A 17,233-nucleotide genomic window follows, 5' to 3' on the forward strand; every position below is an offset into this window, starting at 1 on the left:
AAATTCCAAAATACAAACTCTCCATTACTGATTTTTTTTTACTGCTAAATGTTTCAAACTAATATGTTTATGACAAATTTGCTATTTATAAATTTTCGTTATACTGGATTAATATCAAGAAAAATCACAACCGAGTACATTTATAACAAACGAAAGGTAAAACCTCAAATTTGTACTTCTGTTGCCATATTTTATTTAATTCAACAATTTGATGATAAAATTTAACGAAGATTAACGAAAAGTAAATTTGTCGAATATATTGATTTGGAGTTTCACTAAAATTTCTGAGTGTTCGTTTGTTGTACTAAATGTAGGCCATGTAGCCCATCTCATGACTGCATCAAAGACCTCTAACGGAGAATCGCGATTCATTCTTTTGTGATCCAACGGCCACCGGGCTCCCGATGATCCCGGTCTGGTTTGTGTTCATCTCCATTCTTAGAAAAAGCGAGATTCGTGGGTTCCATTTGGTGAAGATTGTGATCATTTATGATTCACATCCTCACCTTCCCCCATCCCCCCATTCTCTCTCTCTCAAATTCTCAATATCTGATCATCATCTCATCATTAGTGGATCCGCAGCTTTATGTCCCGTCAACGGTCAAATAGATGGACTCAAGCTCGATGCTGCTCAACCCCAGTTCAAAAAGCACAGAGGCAGATGCCAAACCACAAGTTTTAACCACAGTAAAGAAGGGAAGGGAAAGGCACACCGGTTGCAATCAGTAGGGTGAATTGAATTCATTTGGGGGAGGGAGGGGAGGGGGTGTCTCTCTCTGTGGTGTGGGAACCATCAATCATCATCATTCAGGCAATAGGCTGGACTGACACAAGTCATCATTACTCTCTCTCTCTCTCTCTCTGTGCCCCCCTCTCCATTTATCTTGACATTGTCCCATCCTTTCATTGTCTTGTTAAAAAAGCCGTGACACCACCAGTGCTGCTGCCCCTTCCAAGACTCAAAAGAGAGGGAAAGCTCAGCCATTTTCACACCTCTGTTCTTGTTTTGTTCTTGTTCTTGGCCCTTCCTGTTCCGGTTTCTCCTCAGAACCCAGAACACCCAAAAATCAACAGACCCAGAAGCTGTTGCTGCTGTAGGCAGAGGAAAGAGTAGAAATTTCTTTTTGTTCTGCTTTGGAGGAAGGAGGAGGATTTTTGGATTTGTGCTTGAGCCCGCTCTTGGGGAAAGTGGAAATGGGTGAGCAAGATGATGGGCTGGGGTTGAGCTTGAGCCTGGGATGCGGGAAGAGCGCATTGTCTTTGAACCTCAATCTCGTGGAAGCTCCTGTGCAGTCCAGGCAGAGTCCTGGGCAAAAGTGCTCTTGGAATGAGATTTTCCACTCTCCTGGTGAGGGTAGTTTTTTTGGGGGTTGCTCTGATTTTCTTGTCTGTTGCCTCCTTCAATGTCACATTCTGTTTTCTTGTTTAATCTTTGAGAGAGGGAATGGTTTTTCTTTCCAATCTGCTTATTCCTGATTAACATGCACCATTTTGCGAGGCATCTATCTGAATGTTTACACTGCATTTTGTATCCTTTGGTTCATAGAAGCTACAAAGCAGAACAGTTTCTGTGAAATGATTCGGGTTTACTTCATGTTTAATGTCATTTATTAGATTAGATGTAGAAGGCTAAGACTCTAATCTTCATTGGCCGTCGCTTTGTCATTTTCAAGGAGGTTGAAGTGTGAGATTTGCCTTAAAATCTCGATTAAGTTTTGGAGGAGCGTTGTCCTCCTTGGCCTTAGATATCAAATCCTGATTTGTATTCATCAACTTTCAGAAACAAACTCCAAAACAAGGCCATTATTCGGTGGAGTCGGCGTCAACCGAGACATACTGGTGGTGGATTTGGATGATGATAATCATGTCTCATCACCTAACAGCACCGTGTCGAGCATAAGTGGGAAGAGAAGTGAGAGAGACCCGCACGGAGATAATGAAGTTGAGGCTGAGAGAACTTCGTGCTCTTGTGAGAGCATCGAAGAAGATGGCAGTGGAGGAGATGGAGCAAGGAAGAAGCTCAGGCTGTCTAGAGAACAGTCATTGGTGCTAGAGGAGACATTCAAAGAGCATAACACTCTTAACCCTGTGAGCAGCAATTTTGGTCATTCTATTACTATTTAATCTATGCTTTCTTTAAATGTGCGTGAGCATGTAATCACTGCTTATAAACCTGACATGGATGTTTGGTAGGAAAAATTGAATTTAAAGTGCGTTTCTGTCATGAGATTGATGTTTATTTGTAGTTGTCATTTACTGGTAACTGTCGAATTGGGGATTTGAGACCTTTTTCTTGTTTTCTTTTTTGCAATGATTGGATCTGTGTGAATCACAAACTGGTTTTCATTTTCATTTATGAATAACGAGATCATCTTTAGGTTTCCCTTTGGATGTAATAAAGGGATGGTTTTGATGAGTTTAACTGGAGATTGTTTTGAGTTTCAGAAGCAAAAGCTTGCCTTGGCCAAGCAGCTGAATCTTAGTCCCAGACAGGTAGAGGTCTGGTTTCAGAACAGGCGTGCCAGGTAATTGATAGTTTTGAGTTCTTTTTGCCCAAATACATGGCTTTACATCTGCGTCTCATCTGCATCACTCTAATCATTGTGGAAGAAAAATGTCAGGAGTGGGAGAGAGGCGAGTTGGAGTCGGGGTGGTTGGTTCTCGCTTAATCATTTGATGGTAGTTCGATAGCGAAGTTGTTGTTTTTCTTTATAGTGAGTGCATGTAATCTTTGGGTCCACATGTATCCCAGTTGGGCCATCTTGCACACGAGGTGTGTGAGCGTGTAGCGGGAGTCCGGTGATGTGACTTGTCACTTAATCTAGGAGTACACTTCGCATTCTCACTTTAGTATGGAGCACCGATATGTGGGATCCATAAATTCTAAGCCGCCAGGGGAGAAAGTGAAGTTATTAGGGAATACTCAAATACCTAAAATTTTGTTTTGCGAGGGCCCCAGTTTAGATTCATGCACTCATGATTTACAATGCAGCTCTGGAAAGCTCTGTTTATGGTTAGGATAATGACGTTGGGTCTTTTGCATCAAAGAATTGGTTTGATGTAGCAGCTTCTCTATGTTAGGTTTGAGCAAATGTGCAATTCTTTTGTCTAATAGCTGCCATCTTGATTTTCTTAATCACATGGAAATGGGCTGAAGATTGTTATTCATACCTTACTAGATTGAGCTGATAATGTGTTATTATCATGCTGTAGTTTGGCACCAACAATCTGTGTGGGGGAGCTCTGTATAAGGATGTACCATAACATCTTTTTTTCTTTTTACCAATTTGGTGTAGGACTAAGACGAAGCAAACTGAGGTGGACTGTGAGTACCTTAAGAGATGCTGCGACAATCTCACACAGGAAAACAAGAGGCTGCAGAAGGAAGTGCAGGAGCTCAGAGCACTGAAGCTCTCCCCACAGCTCTACATGCACATGAACCCGCCCACCACGCTCACCATGTGCCCTTCATGTCAGCGAGTGTCTGTTCCTTCGTCATCGCTGTCGCCTCCATCTTCATCTTCAGTCACTGCCTCAGTGATTGGCCCCGTGGGGCCGGTCCATAATCCTTTTAGTCAGTCTGGACCATCCATCAACCCTTGGGCAAGGCTACAGATGCAACAAGGACTGAACAATTTGCACTCTTGATGGCTTTTCTGACATCTGCGCGACATGTGCCAAGGCATAAAAGCAAAGAGGATCAGCTCATCCTGACGATACATTAGCAAGTATGATGTAGAAAGATCCAACGATTGGCAAAATAGAGCGTCTATTGTCCTTTTTGCTGATAATAGGACATTGATTGCTGGGATAGACAAATCTTATCCCTGTTTTTAAGGTCGAAAACATGTAGGGAACGGAAAAGGCGAACGTTAGTTGTTCATGAAACTTGTTCACTTAGGTAATTTGATGATCTATCATGATGTGCGTGATTGTCGAATCTATTCAAATGTCGATGAATCATGGTCTCATCTACCATGTTGGGTCATCAGCTGTTTCAAGCAATTCAATTGTGATATTTGTTGATTGGTGACATAGAATATGCCTTTCGAAAGTGAATTTAGAAGCAAAGTACTGAAACACAGGCACGAGTCGTATGATGTCCCCTAACCATGGATGCGTACATGGCGGTCACATTCTATGATTTGGCAATGGCCATATCAGAATACCGACAGTTCTCTTTCATCTTACTCGATCGCTGACGACGTTTCTGGTCTAGGAGTAAACTGGTTAGGTCTCTGGAATGCTAAAGTCAATTTCCTGACTAGCCCATTTGGTAGAGCAAGTAGTTACATCACATGGCATATGACGGCGACTTAAGGTGTAATAAGCCAATCGAAAGTGAGAGAATTCAAAATTCAAGCATCTGTTGAGTAGGACGAGGCACAAATTGCACATCGGTTGGGTGACCGACACATGAAGTACATTTCCATAAGACAGGCTTCAAGAAGTAGAACACGTGCGTATGTTCTGGTTTATATTCGACCCAGATTTTACAACTTCAAAGATTCCACACATCTACTCTGTCATGTAACGATGGCCATTTCTTCCTCGTACAATTAATGCGCAGAAGTGCCAAGATGAGTTATGGAGATTTCATTTTATTTTCAGTTTGACGAAACTGCACCAAATCAAAATGTTGCTCTTGACCGTCTCAATCCCCAAGTGGAGATGCAGAATCATCTACGTGAAACCTGGATCAAGACAGTCTAAACTGTGTAAATCATCGGTTAGCCATACTTACGTCAGGAACAAAAGTTTCTCATGTTCGAGTTGAGTTAATTTAAGTGTTCATAGTTGCCAGTTGCGCTCGCAAGGGTAGACAGAGACAGACGCCCGACTCCTCGAAATGAAAGAATGCATGCTCTCTAGCAATCTGAAGCAAGTATAGCTTCGTAAGGAATCGGAGACGATGGTTCCTAATAAAGCATAATACTGATGAATTCATGTTGATGACAGATACACCGCAGCCCAAATCTACAGGAAAGGGAGGTGAGTAATAATACAGTGAAAACTTCTCTCTCTTCAGATCAAGCTATCAACAATCATCATACTGTATTCATGGTGTCCGCTAAGGAACGAAGTATGCACCCCAAGCCTGCCCTCTCTGTGAGTCTTTCATGAATCCGCAGGCATTGGTCACAGGTGGGGCGATCCCCTGTAGACAAGCCTCTGTACAAGTATCTGGCAAGCAACAAGAGGATCAAATTAATCAATGAGGCTCTGGTTTCACAGATATGTTGTGAGTGGGAAAAGAAGAAGGCATTAACGAACGAAATGAAGCACGCAAAAACTTCAACAATGATAGCATTTACACACAGAATTCTCTTACTACTCACTAGAGAAGGAATGCATGTTGAACTCCAACAAAGGCCATAACAATACCAGTAATCTGAGCAAGATAGTAATGATCAGACAAGAGGAACAGATAATACATGGGGAAACTCTAACCTCTTCTAATCAGACTGGCCAGCCAAACACCAAAACCAATTGGTCAATATATATATATATATCTACCTTTAATCTCAGTTAACAATGGTAAAATTTGCTCACTTTGCTGGTCATGAGACCATAATTGCACACTGAGCCTGAAGATCAAAGTAAAATACATGTTGAGCATACATACATAAGGCAAACAACAGATGCCATCAAATCCCTATCTACTTAATCACCGCTCCTAAATGAAGATGTTCACAGCTGTAAGAACATTCAAGTACTTCAATGATGACCTCAAGACAATTTTTGTTATATATCATCTTGTCAGTTTAGACTAACTCAAGTACCAATAGCGATAAACATCCCCAGAGCATTTGCATATAATTCCTCAAGGAGAGCGAGATAATGCTCTAAGCCAGTCTTAAGCATTGACAAGCCAATTAGTCATATTTGCAGTATCCATAGGATAAGATAGGTTTCAAAAGCTAACGAAAAGAAGGAATGTTCTCCAACCAGAAAGAAAAGTATCACTATTACTGGTCCAATGACACTGTTATGGATGGGAAGGAATTTCAAACACATTACTGCAGGGAGACTGGGGAAAACAGCATGCAATTGTCTTGTATTGATCATTATATGCCAAAATTCAGTGAGTGATAAGAACACAAAGGACAAATGAACATGGTACTACTTTTTTTCTGGCTGAGTTGCAAAGACTATGGCAAGCCAATAGAGTATGGCAGCTCGGTGAAAATGGAATCTAAACCAGAATCCTGCAGAAACAAATTTATTCTACTCCTGCTTGAAACCGGCCATGAGATCAAGCTATCCCAAAAGTTGTCAATTTCTCCTCTCTCCTTCCAATCACCCAGAACAGAAATACCATTAGATCAACCTACTCAGAAGTCTCAGGCATTTGATCTAGGAAGGAGATCTTTAAGGACTGGACTGCATGACTAGATTTTGGCACTCAATACAACCAACAAAGAAACAACAATAAGGACTTTGTCGATAAAATTGATAAAATGCCTCAGTCTAGAATTCAGGGAAAGCTACATGTCATCATAGTTTTGAGACAATCTAAACCAGGAGTTGCTTCTGCTACTCTAAATCCACAACTACCCCAAGCATTAACAAGTATAACCCCAGGACAGGAGCAAATATCATTGAGCATATGTTACCTCTATTCCAAATTGACAACCTTACCTGCCCTGCTTTATCATCTCCAGTCTATCACTCTTATACTTCATTTAGAAGGCAAGGACAGGATGAAAATGGAAAGAAAATTTAAATTTCCATCTCTCCAAAGTTTTAAACTTTACCCCATTTTCCACACCACCTCCAATATTCCTTCCCCTCCCCTCCTTCCCAAACAAAGCATTGGTACTGATCCTTGGGAAGAGACAACTAGAATGCCTAATTCAAATCACATCGTAGCAATAAAGAAAGTCCAGCATAGTCCAAGCATAGCCTCTAAAGAGCTTTTCTTTGGGAATAGGAATCCCTATACACTCTAACTTGACTGCCTTGCAAAGTTTAACACAGTGTATTCCTTCAAAAAATGGGGTATCAACAAATAAGTAGAGCAATCACAAGTAGCATAATTCAGTGAATTCACAATACAACAACACAAACATTTTAACAAGGCCTTAATTAGATAGACTATGATCAGCCAAAGCATACAATTAATAGTAGTTACTGGCACAACCTATTCTTCATAAGCAAAATTGAGAAACTAATAGCCTAAACCAAAGTAGTAGGCTATTCCTTAGGAAAGTTATGGTCAAATTTCATAAATGGTAATTCTTCCAAGATCACTTCATTAGTTTGAGTTATTCTCACCCAATTATTTGTAGGTTTGAACACCAGAAATAAGAATATGAATATCAAACTAAGTCGTTGGAGGAAAAAAAACATTAAGTCTTTGGAGATCCTAACATGCCAACCCTGATGACACAGATAAACCAATAAACTGAAGAGACAGTTTGCTGTTTCTAGTCATTACATCACCCATGAATTCTTGATCTTTATTAAATATCTCTACCAAAAGCTGTAGCCACAACAAACAGCTCAATAATTAAGCCCTTCACAACCAATAATCATTACGCATAATTGTCACTACCCAATGAGCCTCTCCATGATCCTTTATGTTAATCTGTATCAAGGGACTACAGGAGTACCCAAATGTCCCATTGAAAGAACAAGACAGTTGGGTGAAAAAATTAAGCCCTTCACACCCCACACCCCCCAAAACACACACAGTGGCATTCCGGCATTGATATCACTTGTGCCTTCAAGCGCTACAAACTTAATGGAAACAAGAAAACCATCCCCTGTGCCTTAAATTGCTACCATCACTCCAAACATTTCAAGTCCACAGCAAAGGTTACCAAGCAAACACGAAGCAACAATCCGAACGAGCATCGACAACGGACGGGTACGAACAGCAAGGAAAAGACGGCTCAACACTCACTTCATCAGGATGTCGTAGTACTCGGGATCCAAGGAGGAGAACAGGGCGTCCAGATCCTTTATCGCCATTATCGCTCTGTGCACCACTATCCAGTTCGCCGACTGCAAAAACCGCGCCTTCACCACCCGCAAAGATCTACCGATACAAGCAGCAAACACCCACCAAAAAAAGAGCCAAAAAAAAAGGGCGAACCTTGCATCGCTCGTCCCGCGTGTTCGGAGGCGACCCTTCGAGGGCGGTCTTGAGAGCCTCCACCGGCCTCGACCTGCACGCGACGAACCGAAACGCGAGGAAATGCGGAGGTGGGTCAGCTCAAAATCGATCCGGCGAAATCGCGGACGGAAAGGCCGCAAAGAGAGGGATCGAGGAAGGGAAGTTTACTGCTTGAGCAAGCTCTCGATCTTGCGGGACTTGTGCTCGATCCTGCTGATGATGGCCTCCGCGTTGTCCGCCTCCACGAAGTCGACCGTCGCCGCCATCATTCCGGCGAAGCGGCCGCCGGCGGGAATCGGAGGCGACGATGGCTGGAAATTTCTCTCTCTCTCTCTCTCTCTCTCTCTACTTCCAGTCCTTGCTTTCTCTTTTACGACATGGACGATGAAATTGTTGTTGGAGACAGGACAATATAATGTCCTGTAATTTTATAAAAAGATTTTTACCACATGAACATGTTCATAGGAAAAATTTTCGTCTAATTAAAAATTTCGACCTATTTATTAAAAGTGGTATGTAGTTGGAACATATTCAATAATTCCAAATTAACAACCATCGTATGCTGCTCCCTTTATTTAGCAAAAAATGAATAATTCTTAAAATATTTTTCAAGAAAATCGTTTATATCGTTTGAAATAATTAGTTAATGAAAATTATTTTTATCGTTAATAACAATTTATATTTGCATATTTTTGTGTACGATGAAGGTATTTTTGGTTTAATTATTTTTGTAAATGTCATAGCGACCATTGTTTTGGAAATATTTTCTAAATTATTCTTTTTCAATGAAATAAACTAAACCTAAATTTCGAAATAGTTCATTTTCTCATTCATTTACAAAGTTTAAAAAGCGTTGCATTGAATATAAGGAAATGTGATTTATTGTATGTACTCCTAGGTTACATTTGGTCGTTTGGATTTCAAATCAAGATAGGATTAGATAGTATATGATATGATATGATATGAAATCTAGAAGATTTTGCTATATCCAATCAACTATTTAGTGATTACAACAATAAAGTTTGATATATTTACATCATATCATATATATATTTTGGTTAAAACATCATATCAATATAAATTAATTACAAATTTTACAGACGGAAATGGTAAGAATCTCTAATATTTTTTATTTTATTTTCCTCTCTTTTTTAATTTTTTATTTCGTTCTTCTCTTTCCATCATTCTCTAATAAAATTTTATTAATAAAAACTGTATAATATACCTAAAATACTAAAATACCTAAAATGTGTAATAAATATAAATATATGTTTATATATTGAATCTTATATTATAAGATATAATTAAATTCGAATATATAAAAAAAATAAGATTAAATTTAAAAATATTATTTTTTTGTTATGTTGAATTTCTTACTTTAAAATTCAAATATTATTTATATTTAAATTAATTTTAAATTCGTTAATTGAAGAAGTTTTTTTATTTGAATTTTTTTCCTATTATGGATATTGTAAATTATATCCATCTTTATTTTATTCCCAATGGAATAATTTTATCTAGCCTAGATGCTCTTTTGTCTAAAGTAGATCCCAAACGCAAGATAGGATCTCTTATTTTGAATTTCATCCTGACTACCAAATGCCTTTGCTTGATGGCTAGTTGAGAGTCTTGAGACTAACTTGCTTAATTTGTTAAGTCGAGCTCAAGCTTGTCAACTCAACACAATAGTTCACGAACCTAATTGAACTTAATCAAGCTCTCATCACTTGATTTACATATTTAGAAAAAAAAAACATAGCAATAATCGAAATTGCATAATATTTGAATTTATAAAGTCCATCCATTTTTTTTTATATAAGTTGATTGTGATTGAGTAGAGTCGAGACGAGCTTGAATAGTATATTTAATACTCGATTGAGCTCGAGTTGAACATCCAGCTTTGCATATTTGAGCCAAGTTGAGCTTGAGCTTAGTTGTGCATTGACTTGACTCGGTTTGATTAAACCTCTAAATACTCATAAAGAAAATGGAAATTATACAATATTTCACTAAGATAAAGGATTGGAACACATAGTAATAACAAATACCATAACGTTGTATATTTGTATAGTTTTTGAATTACGACAATTAGTAAGCAAGAGTGAAGTGTTAAGAGAGAGATATGTTAACAGAAAAATTAAGAGTAGAAAAAGATGTTAAGAGAAAAAGTAGGACTTTTAGGCTTTATGAAATTGGTTTCAAAACCGGTTCAGTCAGTTCAATTCCCAGGTAGATCTTCACTTGAAACTGGGAATCAGGTTGGTTTTGAGGAAAGCCTAATTTAGTTCTTGGATAGAACCGATTCAATTCTATAGCCCTAATAAAAAATCCGACATTACTCGAAAATTGGCAACCGATTGCAACGGGCTTAAACTTAGTGATTAGGATCTTTTCATCTCTTCATCCAAATGGTTAATATTTGTGGTGTACCTTAAAAATCCCTAACACCTAGACTAAGGGTGCATTTGGTAATATTTCTGTTTTTTTTTTAATTCTTCAAAATATAAAAAGAATAAAAATCTTTTTGTGTACGTTTTTGTTCCTAGGAATAGATTTAGAACAAGATTAATAAAGGTTTGTTTGATAACGTACCAACAACCAAATGATATTTGATTTTATTCTTTTATTATACATAACAAAAAAAGAATAGAAATCCCTTTGGTAACTTTTTTGCTTTTGGGAATAAATTTGAAACATAATGAAGAAGTAAAAAAGAACTAGTTTTTTTTTTTTTTCGAGAACAACTTTAGAATTAAACCTTATTTTTTTCTCTCTTTTCTTGTCTTCTTCTTCTTATTTCTCTAGCTGATTGCTGGTCTCAGAGATGGCTAGAGACCTTGCTGGGGTTAGCAAGGCTGGACCTCATTAGCTCAAGCCTTGTTGGGGTCCATTAAGGCTTCGATGATTACCAAGAGCAAGAAGAAGAAGAAAAGGAAAAGGAAAAAGGAGAAAAGAAAAGAGAAAAAAAGAGAGAAAATGCTTAATTTTGAAATTGTTCCCAAGAATAAAGAAGCAACTTTTTTTCCTTTTTGATTTTGTTCCAAATCTATTCTTGGGAATAAAAAAGTTACTAAATAGATTTTTGTTCTTTTTTTTTTAATTCTGGAGAATAAAAGAATAAAATCAGACATTATTTGGTATATTATTAAAGAGGCCTTAAGTAAAAAAAAGGTTGCTTCTTTGTTCTTGAAAACAACTCAAGAATCAAGTAATTTTTCTTTTCATTTTTCCTTTTCTTCTTCCTCTAATTGTTTGCCGACCTTGGCGATGGCTGACCTTTGGCCAAAAGAGAGCCAATGACCTTATCGGAGCCTTGCCCAACCACGATGAGGTCGCCGACTCTTGTTTGGTTGTTTGTCGACCATGGCCAAGGTCGGTGACCTGCTAGAGGAAGAAGAAAAAAAAAAAAAAAAAGAGAAAAATATAATGAAACTATTAAAAAATCAAAAGAAATTTTAAATTACAAAAAAATTGCAAGTCGTATCAAACACAAATCTACCCGAGAGTATAATTTTTGTGCAGTTAACAAATGTGTTCTTCTACTAAAAAATTCATTCGAAGAACCGAAATAGATAAAATCGTTTCTAAACAAAAATTATTTATGAAAACAGAAATGTTGTTGTACATATCTTAAGTTTCTATTTGAAAATTTTTCCAACCTAATTTATTAGAAAATGATCTTTTGCTTCTCCCTTGCTAAGTACAACAACACTTTCTTACCCACTTGCTTGTGGGCACGCTAGCTTGGGCCTTTCCCTCTCTAATTGCAGAAGGAGGGAGGTTTGAGTCCCAGTGTGCGCATTGCGCGCCTTACCTGCAATGTCGTGGGAGGTGGGTCCCTGTGGTGCCGCCTTGGATTTACGTCGCCGGCTACCGGCGGTACGGCGGTTCCCGGATCACCAAAAAAAAAAGAAACAACCCTTTCTTTCTCTCTAGCCTCTTTGGCCCCTCTTTTCCCCCTTTAACTTCCCCATTTCACGAACCTCACAACATTCCATTAGATCACACTCTTTCCTCATCGATAATTTCACTCCAAAACGCAGATCAAAACTCACGAAAAGCAAACAAAAAACAGCATGATGGTGATGATGACGATGATGATGCTCCTTAGGCTTGGTAGTTCGGTCCCTTTTGAAACCGAACGGCCCTTGCCACCACTTTTCACGGACGTGGCCCCTCTCCCTCTCTCCCCCTTTTGTCTCTTTGCTTTGCCTTGGCTTCAAAGTCTTCCTTCCTTCGCCACCTCCACTTCTCCTTCTCCACTGCTCCTTCTTCCTTTTCCTTCTTCTTCTTCTTCTCCTTCACCACCACCACCTACTTGCAGAGCTCCCAAAGCTCGCAGCTTTCCTCCATTCCCCTCGACAATGCCGACCCGCCCCCCTCCTACGCCGACCCCCGCCTCCCCCTCCGCAGCCTCCACCCGCCCACCGCGCAGAAGCCCCCGCCGCCGCCGCTGCGGCGGCTGCGGCGGCGGCGGCGGCGTCCTCGCTCCCCGCTCCGTCTTCAAGGCCGTCCTCGTCGCCCTCCTCCTCGTCGCCGTCCCCTTCTTCCCCTCCCAGGCCCCCGCCTTCCTCGACCACCGGGTGTTCACCGAGTTCTGGGAGCTCCTCCACCTCCTGTTCATCGGCCTCGCCGTGTCGTACGGCCTGTTCAGCCGCCGGAACCCCCGGGACGGCGGGCCCGGGGGCGCCGAGCGGCCCCCCGTCCCCGCAGCGGCGGCGTGGAGCGCGTCGCGGGTGGGGGATTTCCTGTCGATCTTCGAAGACGGGTACGAGCTCTCGTGCGGGCCCGACGGGAAGATCCAGAGGCCGGCGCAGGAGGCGTGGAAATGGGACGCTGCCCACTACTCCCAAGGTGAGTCCAAGGTTGCTTTCGGTGAAGAGACTGATTTTGCTAGTGAGGAACAGTTAAAGTCTAGATCTTTGAGCTCTGAGAATGGTGATGCTGTGGTTAGTAGCTGGAGTTCTCAGTGTTTTCCGGTTGAGCCCATGGTTGTGGTGGCTCAGCCAAATTTTAATCTCGGTGATGAGTATAGCAAGCCCTTGGGATTGCCTGTTAGGAGCCTTAGATCACGGACTGGGGAGCCGAGTAGGCGGAAATCGAGAAATGGAGGTGGATCTGTTCCTGTTTCTGGTACCGGCCACTCTTCGATTAGCTCCGATGGCCATATCAATGAGGATTTTGGTGATGTGGGTCCGGTTAATTTGGAGAAGAAGTTGAACGAAACCATGGCTGTGCCTCCGGATTCAGCAATACCGGGGCAGCCGAGGTTCGAGAGGATGGGGGTTAGAGAGAGTTTCGGTAATGGCGGGAAGAGACGACATGCTAGGCATATCTCAGCTGAGGAATCTCGATTTAGGCATCACAGATCAAGGTCTCTTAAGTCCAATGGGTCTTTAAGTTCGCGTACAGGTTCAGCATCGTCTTCCTCCTCACCTGACAAGCTCTCTCCCTTGCATTCCGCTTCTTCGGACCTGCCAAAAGTGGAGGACCCTTGGAACAAGAAGGACCAGTTCCCTTCTTCACATGCCGCTTCGCCACTTGATGCTTGCGGTCCGTTTGATGTGTCTGGCTATGAGAAGGGCGTGGGGAGAAACTTGACAGATAAAGATGATTACGGTGAAAATGTGATACATAATTCGTTTGACAGCAAAAGCACGTTCTATTCATCTTCGATGAACAGGAAAGTGTCACCAGACATGTCTCATTCTCAGAGAAATGAGAAGATTCTGCTCGAAAAGTTAAATGATGAGCGGATGGATTTGAGCGAGAAGAGAAGTCAGGAATTCTCGGGTCATAAACTTCCACCGCGTGGATCTCATTCCCGTAGCTATACTAGTATCGAAAAATTCAATGATGAGCAGATGGATTTTAGCGAGAAGAGATATCAGGAATTCTCGGGTGATAAACTTCCACCGCATGGATCTCATTCTCGTAGCTATACTAGTAACGAAAAGTTAAACAACGAGCAGATGGATCTGAGCGAGAAGAGAAGTCAGGAGGAATTCACGGGTCATAAACTTCCACCACGTGGATCTCATTCCCGTAGCTATACTAGTATCGAACAATTCAATGATGAGCCGATGGCTTTCAGCGAGAAGATATATCAGGAATTCTCAGGTGGTAAACTTCCACCGCTTGGATCTCAATCTCGTAGCTATACTAGTATTGAAAAGTTAAACGACGAGCAGATGGATCTGAGCGAGAAGAGTAGTCAGGAGGAATTCTCGGGTAATAAACTTCCGCCTCGTGGATCTCATTGTCGTAGCTATACCAGTATCGATACTTTTCTTGATGGGGATGGCCAGAGAAAACTGAAGGATAATCGTGAGGACCCAGGGTGCATCAGCGGAGAGAATTTATCGCATAGAAGAGGGTTGCCTCAGGGTTCTCTGAAGTTAGATGTCAAATCGCGTGAGAAGAACATCAAAGGTACGCCGAGAGGAAAATCAGTCAGAACATTCAGAGCGTGCAGACAAACAGAAACAGTTGATCAATTCGAAGAGGCCTGTCGAAAGTTCATAGATGACAAGGTGGGAATGAAGCATGAAAAGACAGACCATTTTGGTATGAGAAAGGAAGGGAAGAAAACTAAAGGTTCTCAGAGCTCCTTCAGTAGTGCGGGTCAACCGAGTCTGAGAAATTCCAGTCCTGTTTTGCAGCAAGAGTTTGCTGATTGTGCAAATGGTGAAACGAATCATCGTGACAACAAACGTGTGGACTCCGGCGGGGAGTGGATGGCTGAGGCTGAAAATCCCCAAAGGAGATTGGATAAAGAAGCCATGTCCGACTGTCTCAGTGACGCGGGAACTGAAGCTTATGAAGTTGATAAGAAGGCTGGTGAGTTCATTGCCAAGTTTAGGGAACAGATTAGGCGTCAAAAGATGGCATCCATCGGATCCTTAAGCGTAGACTTCAGTGAAGACGATTATAGATAAAGACTAAAAATTTATGCTGCTATGGAAGTCATCTAACCAGGTGTATATGCATTTCATAGCAATTTCCTCAACATTCTTTTTTGCCTTGTTTCAACATGCTTCATTTCCAATTCTGCTGCCTTACAGTATATAGTGCTTGCGATTTTAACTATACTGGTCCTTCTGTTTAGAAATAGAAATGTTCCTTTTCTTAGGCGTTTGTACTTCGTCAAATCGCTTGTGGCGGAATCAGCTGTAATCCATCCGGTAGTTGACGACCACCGTCCTCAGCTCGGCTATCGCAACGCAATACATGCTAAAGTTCTTCCTCTCCTCTGTGTGTTTTCTCATCTATTGCTTCGAATCATTGTTTCAAAGACGAGACAAGTGTTCCTTTTCTTTGGCGCAAGAACTTCGTCCAAACCTACGGAACCTTTTCCTTCCCCTCTCTTTCGATGGTCTAGCCAGATTTTACCCGTGAGCAATTGCCTCGCCCATCTTCTTTCCTTCTCTTTTCGCTATTCGATAGTTCCTGGGTAAAGCTCGAGTCAGGCAATTAGTCGAGTGGGTAAGGCGAACAGGACATCGCTCTCGCGCCTAACGAATGTAAAAGAATCCCAATGAAAGCCGGTTCGGAAGAGTAACATCGCGACGGCGGGGTCAGTTCTTTCCAGGGACTTCATCAATGGTAAATTCAAGTTCTGCACTTCTGGTATGAACATGGCCTCGACATGCTGGAAGGCAGCTCTCGTTCCATCCGCGGTTCTTGCCATGAAACAAGCAAAAAGCCTTCGTGCCGTGCTCCATCCCCAGCGATTCCACCGACGCCGAGGAATGAAAAGGGACCATCCTGGGGACAAGTTCCGCATGAAGTTGGACTTTTTATGTGAACTGAATCCGAGTTTCCAAAGAGCATGACAAGAATCCAACGAAACTCGATGCCACGATCCTGGCAGGACAAAAGGACAAATATAATAATGTTGATTGTTAAGCGGATGGATAGATGAGCTACGCGTGGAAAGCATCTGTTTTTCTATATTGGCATTTGACTAATCCATCCTCCATCCGCACATTATTTTTCAGTAATTTATGCCGTGCGTCACGGTCCGTGCATCGGATATCAAATTACACGGAGTCCTGGAAATAAATTTTAAGGGTTGGTTTGTTTGACAGAAAATATTCTCTACAAAAACATTTTCTGACATTTACTTTGCTTAGGAAAATTAATTCAACAGAAATTATTTTTCTAACAAAACTTAAATTCAGGGAAAGATCTCCTATTTGAAAGTAACTGAAAAACATTTTCCTAAATATTTTTCTAGTCTTGGGGTCCTTGGTTAATGAAATGTTTATTCTTACAAAAAATACATTTTTATAAAAATTCAAAATTTTAATTATTATTTTTAAAAAAATTAGAACTTTTTAGTTTTATTATTTTTCTTTCCTTTTCCTTCTTCCTCCTCCTTCCTTTGCCGACTGCATAGCTTGGTGATGGTCAGCAACCTGATGACTAGCCATGATGTGGTGCAGCAAGCTTGAGGCTCGGCTGATGCAAATGGGCTTGCGGCTCGGCCCGATACAAATGGGCTTGCGGCTCGGCCGATACAAATGGGCTTGCAGCTCAACCAATCTTGGCGAGCTCGGGATTGGTCAAGGTTGATGAGCTCATGGCTCACCCAATCTCGTGAGGCAAAGCTCGCTCGTGGTTGTCGCTGAGGCTCAGCAATCGGTAGAGGAAGAAGGAAAAAGAAAAGGAAAGAAAAGAAAAGGGAAAAAGTAAAAAAAAAAAAAAAGAAAAGGAAAAAGAACTAAAATAAATTAAAAAAATAAAAATAAAAAAGATTTAAAAATATGAATTTTATGGGCCTGATATAAAGTCAAAATAGGATCCAAATACCCAAAAAAATTTTTGATAACATATCACCTAATAAAGGAAAACTAACTATTTTTCTAGAAAATGATTTCTTGAAATGTAATTTTCTTTATCATGAAGTTTTTTTACCAAACAAATGCTTATTTCGTGTAGAATAAATAAAAGTGATATTGTGTGTCACTTACAAAAATTAATAAATGATGAGTATTACTATTGTTCATACAAATATTTAGACATAATTTATTGTTGGTAACTAAAGTATTTTTATCAATTAATTATTTCAAATGGTACAAGCAATTATTACTAGGAAAGAGCTACTTG

General features: G+C 40.6%; 3 protein-coding genes across 4 annotated transcripts; 2 read left to right on the plus strand and 1 right to left on the minus strand.

The window, feature by feature from the left end:
- The first annotated feature begins 750 nt into the window (after positions 1-750).
- On the plus strand, positions 751-4,026 carry LOC104444435 (homeobox-leucine zipper protein ATHB-4). 2 transcript variants are annotated; one of them, XM_010058104.3, is made up of 4 exons: positions 760-1,348; positions 1,781-2,088; positions 2,446-2,525; positions 3,297-4,026. In XM_010058104.3, the coding sequence occupies exons 1-4, from the start codon at positions 1,195-1,197 to the stop codon at positions 3,646-3,648; spliced, it is 894 nt and encodes a 297-aa protein (XP_010056406.1). In that variant the 5' UTR covers positions 760-1,194; the 3' UTR covers positions 3,649-4,026. The 2 variants fall into 2 exon arrangements, with proteins under 2 accessions (XP_039168037.1, XP_010056406.1); XM_039312103.1 differs by lacking the exon at positions 2,446-2,525 and having other exon boundaries at positions 751-1,348; positions 3,292-4,026.
- Positions 4,027-4,877: 851 nt separating this feature from the next.
- On the minus strand, positions 4,878-8,514 carry LOC104444433 (actin-related protein 2/3 complex subunit 5A). Its single transcript, XM_010058103.3, has 4 exons — positions 8,291-8,514; positions 8,102-8,174; positions 7,910-8,010; positions 4,878-5,184 (listed from the first exon to the last, which is right to left on the minus strand). Exons 1-4 carry the CDS (start codon positions 8,389-8,391, stop codon positions 5,049-5,051), a joined length of 411 nt encoding a protein of 136 aa, XP_010056405.1. The 5' UTR covers positions 8,392-8,514; the 3' UTR covers positions 4,878-5,048.
- Positions 8,515-12,423: 3,909 nt separating this feature from the next.
- Positions 12,424-15,373, plus strand: LOC104446349. Its single transcript, XM_010060210.3, has one exon. It carries the CDS (start codon positions 12,487-12,489, stop codon positions 15,058-15,060), a length of 2,574 nt encoding a protein of 857 aa, XP_010058512.3. The 5' UTR covers positions 12,424-12,486; the 3' UTR covers positions 15,061-15,373.
- The last annotated feature ends 1,860 nt before the right edge of the window (positions 15,374-17,233 follow it).

This window comes from Eucalyptus grandis, chromosome 5 (genome assembly GCF_016545825.1).
Source record: "Eucalyptus grandis isolate ANBG69807.140 chromosome 5, ASM1654582v1, whole genome shotgun sequence".
Lineage (NCBI taxonomy): Eukaryota > Viridiplantae > Streptophyta > Magnoliopsida > Myrtales > Myrtaceae > Eucalyptus > Eucalyptus grandis.

What these genes read in the sequence shown, in the direction of transcription:
- LOC104444435 (XM_010058104.3), top strand. Translation starts at nt 1,195, where the DNA reads ATGGGTGAGCAAGATGATGGGCTGGGGTTGAGCTTGAGCCTGGGATGC. An exon ending in TGAGATTTTCCACTCTCCTG is followed by an intron (nt 1,349 to 1,780) that starts GTGAGGGTAGTT and finishes ATCAACTTTCAG; the next exon opens with AAACAAACTCCAAAACAAGG. An exon ending in TTTCAGAACAGGCGTGCCAG is followed by an intron (nt 2,526 to 3,296) that starts GTAATTGATAGT and finishes AATTTGGTGTAG; the next exon opens with GACTAAGACGAAGCAAACTG.
- LOC104444433 (XM_010058103.3), bottom strand. Translation starts at nt 8,391, where the DNA reads ATGATGGCGGCGACGGTCGACTTCGTGGAGGCGGACAACGCGGAGGCC. An exon ending in CGCGGGACGAGCGATGCAAG is followed by an intron (nt 8,011 to 8,101) that starts GTTCGCCCTTTT and finishes CGGTTTTTGCAG; the next exon opens with TCGGCGAACTGGATAGTGGT. An exon ending in TACTACGACATCCTGATGAA is followed by an intron (nt 5,185 to 7,909) that starts GTGAGTGTTGAG and finishes GTTGCTTGCCAG; the next exon opens with ATACTTGTACAGAGGCTTGT.
- LOC104446349 (XM_010060210.3), top strand. Translation starts at nt 12,487, where the DNA reads ATGCCGACCCGCCCCCCTCCTACGCCGACCCCCGCCTCCCCCTCCGCA.